Source organism: Tenrec ecaudatus, chromosome 1 (assembly GCF_050624435.1).
Source record: "Tenrec ecaudatus isolate mTenEca1 chromosome 1, mTenEca1.hap1, whole genome shotgun sequence".
NCBI lineage: Eukaryota > Metazoa > Chordata > Mammalia > Afrosoricida > Tenrecidae > Tenrec > Tenrec ecaudatus.
The window spans coordinates 248679993-248690411 of record NC_134530.1 but is presented as its reverse complement, the minus strand read 5'-3'; the positions used below and the strand labels follow the sequence as shown (position 1 = coordinate 248690411).

Here is a 10419-nt window from a genome sequence, read left to right as displayed (position 1 = left end):
GGAGCAGTGATTGTGGACCCAAGCAAGATGGAATCCTGACAATGTTAACTTTGCTCCATTTATCATGATGGCCCAGTTGCGAGGATTTTGGCTTTCTTTACATTTTGTTGTACTATCCATACTGAAGACTGCGATCCTTGATCTTCATCAGCAAGTGCTTCAAGTCCTCCTTATGTTCAGCCAGCACGGTTGTGCCAGGTGCATATTGCAGTGTGAATAAGCCTCCCTCCAGTCCTGATAGTGCGTTCTTCATAGAGTCCAGCTTCTCTGGTGATTTGCTCAGCAAACAGCATGTATAGAAACTGCTAAATGGGAATTTAATTTGCTGTGTAAACTTACACCAAAACCACAATAAAATATTTCCACAGGGAAACATTTGAAATTCATATCGCAGAGAAAGGCCTAATGATTAATTATAAAGAGTGCTTGTGAATTAATAAGAAAAATATAATCCAACCATCCAAATTCAAAATTTATAAGCAAATACTTCTCAAAAATGGAAATATAAATGATTTAAAATATGGGGGCACTCAAGCTCATCTATAAATAAGCCTAAAAGTATAATGAAATGCCACTTTTCATCTATTAGTTGTTTTTTTTAAATTTTAAGATTGATCTTTAAGCTTGCTGAGTTCCCACGTGCGGGGTGGGTGGGTGGGGTGGGGGCACCACATCAACGCTGTGGAGTGAGTGCAATCCCGACATCAGGGGCGTGGATGATCCCCATGGTGGGGTGGTGGGTGCTTTCGGAGGCGGCTGAAACCCTACCTCTGGCCAAGGACCCCAGAGCTCCGGAGGAGAGACAGGAGCGCGATGAAGAATTCTGAGGAAGATGCACATCCCTGTGCTGCTGGAGGCGGATGCGTGAGAGGACCCCCTGCAGTGCCTGGGGTTGGTTGGCTCTTCCCCATCTGCAGGAAACCGAGATGCCGATTCCAGTCTGTGACCTTGTAACTGTTTGTGTCCCTTGTAGGTTGACTGCCTGCCTGTCATTTGCATCCATGACCCTCCACCCAGTGACATGTGTAACATGAGTGTCCTTGAGCTTGTTAGTATATACATATATATATACACACACACACACACATATATATAATTTCTCATTAAAGGTTCAAAAGCGAAAACAAAACAAAACAAATTGACACTGTTTTGGTGAGGCCATGAGGAAACAGGCCTGATGTAAACACAGGTCAACAGCACCATGGGCTGCATACTGACCTGCTGACCACCAGGTCCATGGGGCGAATGCGCCAGTCACTCCAAGGGAGAAAAGTGAGGCTGTCTACACTTTCAAAGACTTCAAGTCTTGGAAACCCAGAGAGGCAGTTCTACTCTGTCCTATAGGGTCTCCACAAGTCGGAATTGACTAGATGGCAGTGAGTTTATCAAAATGAACACTACACATTTCCGGGAGCCAGCAAATCCATTGTAGATTCACCCAATAGACACATTTACCAATATATTTATTCAATAGAAACATTCACACATATGTTTAAAGTTGCATCTACGTGAAGCTATTTGTTAAAACATCTCTTGGATTAGCAAAGGACTGGCAAGAACCAAAATCTCCATTTGAAGATCTGGTTAGACAAGTCTCATAGTAACCTTATAGGACTGAATAGAGCTGCAAGACTTGCTCCTGTGCATTATGGAACCTTTGCATCTTTATGGGAGGGGGAAAGCCTTGCCTTGATGGCAAAAAGAAAAACAAACAAACAAATAAACAAACTCACTGCCATTGAGTCAATTCTGGCTCCCAGTGACCCTGTAGGACAGGCCAGAACTGCCGCTCTGGGTTTCTGAAACTGTAACTCTTTTTTTTTTTTTTTAATCATGTTGTTGGGGGCTCATATAGCTCTTATCACAACACATCTATTCATCCATTGTGTCAAGCACATTTGTACATTTGTTGTCATCATCATTCTCAAAACATTTGCTTTCTACTTGAGCCCTTGGTATCAGCTCCTCATTTTTCTCCTCCCTCCCCGTTCCCTACTCCCTCATGAACCCTTGATAATTTATGAATTAGTATTATTTGTCATATCTTACACTGTCTGACGTCTCCCTTCACCCACTTTTCTGGTCCATCCTCTGGGGAGGAGGTTATATGTAGATCCTTGTAATCAGTTCCACTCTTACCACTGGTCCTGAAGGGATCATCTGTCCTGGATTCCCTGTGTTTCTGAGACTGTCACTCTTTTTTTTGAGGCTGTAACTCTTGGTGGGAGTCAAAAGCCTCATCTTTCTCCCACGAAGTGGCTGGTGGATTCAAACTGCTGACCTTGCAGTTAGCAGCCCAATGCATAACCATACACCTTTATAGTATATCTATGCCAAACCATTTTATGCAACAGTAACGTAAAATAAGTAAAGTAAAAGAACGCGGCTGTGCTCCAGTAGAGATTTCCTAAGATACAGTCAGTGAGAAGGGAAACAAGTATCAAATGATGTGTATTATGCTGTTGATACAGCCACTTCCTTCATCTCAATAAGTGATAAGATTCTCACGCAGCTGTGTCTGGACTGCCACCTGGCTGACCGCGATTATGAGCTAAGTACTGATTTCAAAGAGGTTAAAATAGCAGAGAACACAAAAAAGCCTCTTAGACTCAATTGCGCTAATAACACTTGGTGCTTGTGGGTCAGGGAATAGGGAGACTGGGGACCCCAGTAGGGAAGAGACTTTTTACTCAAGCATTTAAAACATAAAATTATAGCATAAATGTCCATGATGATTTTTGAAAAGCAGGGTAAGATGATTTTCATTGTACAGTATGACGTGTGTTGTGAGGAAAAATACAGTGTGTGGTGTGCGTGTGTTTGTAAGAGCACCAACTGGGAGGCTGAGGAACAAAGAAAGGAGAGAGACGTGCCTCTATATTCCTTAGTCCTATTTGAAATGTATATTATCCCCCAAGCAAGAAACATGGCAACACAATCTTTTCAAAGTTTAAAAATGTTAAGGTTAATAACGCTAGAAATTCACTGCCACCGATTCGACCCCTGCTCCCAGGAACCCTGTAGGATCCGGTCGAGCTGTCCTCTAGGGTGTCCGAGGATGTCAGTCTTTAAGAAATAGACTGCCTCGTTTTCCTCCTGGGGTAGAACCACCAGCCTATCCCTAACCACTGTGCCCCCAGCAACACCCCCCCCCCCAGTGAAACAAAACTCACTGCCATGCCGCACAGGGTAGACCTGCTCCCGCTGGTTTCCAAGCCTGTAACTCTTGGAGGAGAAAGCAGAGCAGCTGGGGGTCCCAAACTGCCAACTCTGTGGCAGACAGCCAGGGAGTCACCAGTACGCCCCAGGAATCCTTACTGCAGGCAGACTTGCTCTCATTACCAAGCACCGCCTGGATGCTAGGGCCTGCGCTGGGTCTAGAGGAAGACTGACAATTTCCTTGGGGGGGGGGGAATGGTACCTTATTCTCACTTTCACAGGAGCCCTGCTGGTGTAGTGGTTAAGGGAGACAGACGACTGGGATTTCTACTCAGTCACAGTCTGAGAAAGCCACGGGGGGCGGGGGGGGGGGTGTCGCCATGAGCCAGCATTGACTTGATGGCAGTGATTTTGGATTGGTTTGGGTTTATTCTCATTTGAAAGTAGACTTATGCAAGACATTAGAAAACTTACCAGCTGGTGAGGCACATAAAAGGTTTGAAGCTAGGATTCGCTCTGGCCCACAAGGGCATACAACAAGAAAACCCAAAGCCAAAGTCTGACTCACAGTGGCCCTAATAGGTCTGAGTAGACAGAGACTTTAAATCATCCGTATGGCAGCAGACAGCTTCATCTTGCTCCGGAGAAACGATGGTGGTTTCCATTCGCTGACTTCAAGGTGAGCAGTTCAAACATGCCACTCACCATGCCACTGGGCTCCTAATAAGGTGAAGACAAACACCCCAAACTCAAACTCACTGCTGAGCAAGTCAATGCCAGTTCATAGTGAAGCTAAAGTGAAGCGCCCCAAGCAAATGTGGGACCTTTATCCGGCCTTGGCCTTGGCCCGGGTTGGACCAGAAACCCCAGGGAAGGGCAGCCTCTGCTCGGATGCTATGTCCAGAGTTCTTACAACTTGGGAAGAGCAAGAAGTCCCCCTAGCAAAGTGTCTCTCAAAACCCCCCCTCACTGCCATCAAGTCGATTCGGACTCCTGCCTCGGAGGGTCTGGAGACTCCCAAAGAACCGCCTGGGCCCCAACGCCTCGCCCTCAGGGTTAGTTCAAACCTGCCCATCTTTCCCAGACGCAAGACCCAGCACCTGGCCCTGGGCCACTTCCCCCTGCTCAGCCCTTCAAATCCACGGATTGCGACCCTCTTCCCATCGCCGCAGGGCCCCTTCTCAGCATGACAAAGAGAGTACTACCACCGCCGGAGCTCTCCTCCGCCTGCAGTAAAAATCCTTCCAATCCACATTGGGTTTTCTCCTGGGGCCCCAGTCTAGGGTAGCCTGGTTTAGCAAACAGGAGCGCAGGCTCCAAGTAACGGCTAAACAATGAGTCATTTTCTAATATGCCTTAAAGTACCTCATCCTTTATTTTAAATGACACCCTTACCCCTGACTGTTTGACTAGTTATTGCATTTTATTTCTTTTTTTCCCAATTCAATATTCGTTGTTTGGTTTTTAACAGCGTCACCAGCCCACAGTTCACATACCACATATTTCAATAGTTCGGTCACCCCTACAATCAATTCCAGTACCTTTCTTCTTCTTCTTTTTGCTCAGGGATTGCTTATTTTATTGCTGATCTTTGCCAGTACGGACACATTTCAGGGACTTGGGAGGACCAAACAGTGAAGGTGCTGTCCATGGACTCCAGGAGAGAGACCTCCCACAATCAGGTCTTCTAAAGATGGGGACGGAAACGAGGATGCTGAGGGTCAGCTCATGACTTCTCATGAAAACTGGACATAAATAAAGGTCGGTCTCATGAAATCCTGCAGCATCTGGACACCTTGCACTTGGAACTCCATGACAGGTGGTCCCATCCACAGGGCCAAGCCTCTCAGCCACCACCTTCCACAACTGGGCCCCACGACAGTGACTCGTGTCTGTCCAGAGGCGGTGAAGCCCCGCTCCAGCTGGATGAGGGTGCTGCTGTTCTTCTAGACGGCAAAGGTCAGCATCTGAGGAGCCAAAGGTAAACTCCTCCACCTCCTCGTCCACGTAAAACACCAGCGGATGCAGAAAGTTTTCCCGTACCATCCACCATGGCTGCTGAGTCTCGGCGCTGGACCCGCCAGTACTCATGATCCTGCTGAGTTCTGACCCGGTCCACAAGAGAGCAAGTTCACACCAGGCTCTGGCTCCGACTCCTGTTTAAAAAAAAGCCCTTTCTTCTTTCTTGTCCTCGTTAGACCGATACTGTTATTTTCCCAGCACAACTTCCCAACCCGTTTTGAGTCCTTTTTAAAGAAAGGCTGCTGTGTCTTGGGGAAGTCTCTGGAGTCTTGGGGATTTGCCCCCTCCCTGCCCAGACAGGTTGCGGGATTCATGGAGTTGGCTCGGCTCCCTCAGGCCAGTGCACTGCACGGCATCAGTCTGAGGGTGGGGAAAGAATCCGGGCTGAGAACACCAGTCATCCGCCATTACCTGCAAGTACATGGGGACATTGTTTTATCTGAGTCTGGGTTTTCTCCGCACAAATATGGGCAGAAGGCTGGACTAAATGATTGTGTCTGTTGAAAACACTTCGGCTATGAACGGCAGTGAGGAGGGATTGGGATCCTTATTGAACCTAACTCCATCGGGACCAAATGTTCCCAGGCTCCCTGGCCAGAAAAGCCACCCCCCCCCCCAAATAGTGGGTTCCCCAGCCACGGACCACTTGTTCAGGCTGGGTGTGGCCCCAGCTCTCTAGCACTGGCTGCTAGTATCCAACTAGTATGCGCGATGGTTGCCGGCAGCTCCAGCGCCTGCTTAAGTAAGGAACGGGGCAGGGTCCTTCCCTGAATGGGGAGAGGAAGTAATACAGGAGATAAGGAAGACTTTTGTTCCCCACCTCTTTTGTAAAAGCAAGCTTTGAATTTAATTGGTAGGGCACCCAACCAAGAAGAGGGCTTATGAGTGGTCAGCTGCAGGGAGAGCAGCAGCCTGGGCCCCAGGCCAGTGTGGCTTGCAGACAGCCCCTTGTCCCCTTTCCAGACAGCCCCCTCCTCCAGGCTCAGGGACCTGTCTGGCTGCTGAGCCCCCAGGAGGTCCAAGGGGTGTGCCCTGCCTCCCTCCCTCCTCCCGCCCATCCCACCCCAGGCCCAGCCCAGGGCTCCTATAAAGCTGGCCCAGCCTGGCTCTCAGCACACCCGCTGGGTCTCAAGTCCCTCCTGGACCCTCTGCCAGAGCACAAGGTCTCTGCGCCTTGCTCCCTCGAGCAGCAGCATGTGGTCGCTGTGCCTCTGCTGGGCAGTGTGGGCGCTGCCCCTGACCAGCCCCGCAGCCGCCCTGAGCGAGGAGCAGATCCGGGACAGCCTGCTGCAGCAGCTGCACCTCAGCGAGGTGCCTGTGCTGGACAAGGCGGCCGTGGAGGAGCTGGTCATCCCTGCCCACGTCAGGGCCCAGTACGTGTCTCTGCTGCAGCGCAGCCACAGGGTCCTCTCTCGAGGGAAGAGGTACAGCCAGAAATTCCAAGGTGAGGACACCTTCCCTGCCATCTCTGGGCTGGGGGTGGGGCATGGGGGGTAAGGGTGGGGTGTCTGCTCTGCTGGTGTCAAAGGGGCTCTGACTGGGGCTCTGTGGGTGGGCTGTCAGGAATCAGGGGTCCTGACCCAGAGATCAGTGAGGAGGGAGCATGGCCCTGTGAGCATGGGGGCTTTGGGTCCTGGTCTCCATGCACTGAGCAGCCTACCAATGGCTACAGACAATGGCAAAGTCATCAGAGAAAGGCCACGACCACTGCTGTAAAGGGGATTCTGAATGACAGCACCCCTTTAGGACAGCAAAGGATGGTCTCTTTGAGTTTTCAAGGCTGTCAATCTTTACTGGAGCAGAAAGTCTCACCTTTCTCCTGGGGAGCGGCTCGTGGATCTGAACTGCTGAGAACTGGCAGGAGTGGCTGGGTGTGGCCTGGCCACAAAGAACAATAGAGCCAGGACTTCCTGGGTTCCATTTCACAGGGGGTCTAGGAACCTGAGGGGGCTCTGGTGGTTTGGTGGTAGAACTTGCCTTCCAGGAAGGAGCTGTGGGTGCAATCCCAGCCAACACACCTCAGTCCATCAGGGGTGCCTGTGTGTTGCTGTGTGGCTGGACAGGCTTCAGCAGAGCTTCCAGACGCAGGGAGACCAGGAAGGCAGGCCTGGGGATGACTTCTGAAAAGCAGCCAGTGAAAACTGTCCCAGCCATCTGATGATGAGCACAGGGTCGCCAGGAGATGGGGCTCAGACCCTTGGAAATGTCTTCAAATCTCAGAACCTGTTTACCCATCTGGGGGAAATCATGGTCTGTCTTGTCTACTTCCTAGCATTCAAGGGAGTCAATGCCACAGTAAGGGCATTGGGTCAGCTATTAGGGATGCAGTGGCCTGGGGTCACCTTCTCAGTTCTCCCCAGAGGCGCCAGATTTCCTGAGGTAACCCTCCCAAGGGGGTGCAATTATTATTGAAAGTCCCCAAGTTCCAAGGGAGACTTTTAGGTAACTGATGGCCTGGGTGTACAAACTGTTCTCTTTGGCCAGCTGAGCGGTTAGAGGTTTTACTTTGGGCTGCAACCTGCAGGTCAGCAGTTCAAAACCACCAGCCGCTTCTCAGAAGAAAGACCAGGCTTTCTATTCCTGTGAAGAATTAGTCTCAGAAACTACATGTTTCGACATCCATAGGATGGCTATGAGTTGGAATTGACAAGACGGCAGTGAGTTTGATTTGGGGATTTTTTGAGAGGTCCCCAGGCATTTGCTTCTGATAGAGCAGCCATTGATCAACTCACAGTCCTGTGACACCCAAGGGATGCCAGGGAAGCTGGGACCCCTTGCTGGAGTGACCTCAAGAGGTGCTGGTCTCTGCCAGCCGGGCTAGCGGGCCCCATCCCTGGCCCTGCCACCCCCAGGGCTCGCTCCCCAGTCCCTAGAGAGGCCCCACTGACCATGCTGGTGTTCCAGAGGTGACCGGCAGGCTCCTGGCGTCCGAGGCCTCCCGGGACCTGCTGGTGTTCGGCATGGAGCAGCGGCTGCCGCCCGACAGTGAGCTGGTGCAGGCGGTGCTGCGGCTCTTCCAGGAGCCGGTCCCCAGGACGGCGCTCCACAGGCAGGAGCGGCTCTTCCCGCGCAGCGCCCGGGCCCGGGTCAGCGTCGAGTGGCTGCGCGTGCGCGACGATGGCGCCAACCGCACGTCGCTCATCGACTCCAGGTGGGGACCCTGCGCCGCGCGGGAGGGGTGGCCATGGGCATTGGGGGCAGCAGGGGGGGGGACCATGGGCTGGACAGCGGGGAGGCTCTGGGGCCCGCTGTGAGCGCCACGCCCCCGCTCCACCCTAGGCTGGTGTCCCTCCACGACAGCGGCTGGAAGGCCTTCGACGTGACCGAGGCGGTGAGCCTCTGGCAGCAGCTGAGCCGCCCGCGACAGCCGCTGCTGCTGCAGGTGTCGGTGCAGCGCGAGCACCTGGGCCCGCTGGCCTCGGACGCGCACAGGCTGGTGCGCTTCGCCTCGCAGGCGGCGGGGGGCTCGGGGCCGCGCGAGCCCCAGCTGGAGCTGCACACCCTGGACCTCAAGGCCTACGGGTAGGAGCCCCCCCACCCCCCCGCCCCGGAGACCCCAATTGCCCGCCTGACCGAGAGGGACACTTCTCTCGGAAAGGGCAACGGTTGGGCTTGCTGAAAAGTGGACGCGTGGGAGGGAGGGGGGAGCGGGGAGGGGGAAATGAGGAACTGATTCCACGGGCCCATGCGGAAACAAATGTTTTGAGAATGATGGCGGCAACAAATGTGCAAATGTGCTTGATGCAATGGATGTACATATGGATTGCGATAAGAGTTGTACGAGCCCCCAATAAATTGATTTAAAAAATTTTTAAAGTGGCCACGTGGGAATGAGACAAGATCGATCACATTCTTATTTCAACTCTCGGGAATTACCATTAGTTATGTTTGGGATAAACAGCCCTGGGCGTATAGGGGTTAAGCGTTAGGCCACTAACTGTAAAGTCCCCAGTTTGGAACCAGCAGTTGCTCCGCAGGAGAACGATGGGGCAATAATACCCCGTCCTATCCGATTTCTCCGAGTCGATATCGACCCCATGGCAGGAATTTTGTTGTTCCGTTTTTGAATTTCATATACTCTTCACACTGTATCAAATATCAAGAGGCCTGCTGGCATAGTGGTTGGGAGTTGGACTGCTGTCAGGTTAGCAGTTTGTACCCACCTGCTGCCCTGGGGAAGAGAGTTGGGACTAGCTCCTCCTGTGAAGAGTTAATCTCAGAAACTCAAAGCAGGGTCTACCCTGCCTTGTAGGGTCGCTGTGAGGCAGCAGTTGATTTTTTGGTTTGGGCAGCATTGTGGGTTTCATTTGGAGCTGCTGCTACCAGCCAAGCCGCAGGAGACGGCAGACACTTTTTAAGAATCGACTCAATAGTCCTGATTTAGATGGACCATAACCCCCTGCCAGACGTCTGCCCTGCCTCACCTGCGCCTCCTGCCCTCAGCCCTCCCAGCTGACCGCTGACCCCGCCTCTTCTCCTCCTTGCAGGGCTCAGGGGGACTGCGAAGCTGAGGCACCAGCCACCCAGGGCACCCGTTGCTGCCGCCAGGAGCTGTACATCGACCTGCAGGGGATGAAGTGGGCCGAGAACTGGGTCCTGGAGCCCCCGGGCTTCCTGGCCTACGAGTGCGTGGGCTCGTGCCAGCAGTCCCAGGAGTCCCTGCCCTTCCAGTGGCCGTTTCTGGGGCCGCGGCAGTGCATTGCTTCGGAGACGGCCTCGCTGCCGCTGATTGTCAGCATCCAGGAGGGAGGCAGGGCCAGGCCCCACGTGGTGAGCCTGCCCAACATGAGGGTGCAGAAGTGCAGCTGCGCCTCTGACGGGGCACCCTTGCCCAGGGAGCTGGGGGTGTAGGTGTCCAGAGTAGTCTCCACAGACTTGGTTCTGTGTCAGAACTCTTCCAGGGCATGAAAGAAGAAGGGGCTGGGGGGATTACTGTGCTGCTGGCTGATGGGCAGATGCTCCATGTTCTTTAGTGGGCTCTGCTTTGCCCACAGGATGGACACCAAGGTTCTGATGGGACCTCTGGAAGCTTCTCGAACAGTCAGCTCCTTGTAGCTTTGACATCCAGGGGCAAGACTGGCTACCTGGTCATCCTTTCCCCATCTGCTCTGTTTGTGATACGTTCATTGCACTATTTCCTAAGCACTTGCATGTCTGGATGTAATTCAAGGCCAACTTTATTCTTTCTTCCTTGTCGCATGGATCTGAGATGAACTGTGTGGTTTGGTCAAAGAGCAG

The 10419-nt window shown here is 52.4% G+C and overlaps 1 protein-coding gene across 1 annotated transcript; it reads left to right on the top strand.

Moving 5' to 3' along the window:
- Positions 1-6375: 6375 nt before the first annotated feature.
- Positions 6376-10032, top strand: LOC142437410 (left-right determination factor 2-like). The gene is made up of 4 exons (XM_075540588.1): positions 6376-6625; positions 8086-8332; positions 8461-8703; positions 9669-10032. The coding sequence occupies exons 1-4, from the start codon at positions 6376-6378 to the stop codon at positions 10030-10032; spliced, it is 1104 nt and encodes a 367-aa protein (XP_075396703.1).
- The last annotated feature ends 387 nt before the right edge of the window (positions 10033-10419 follow it).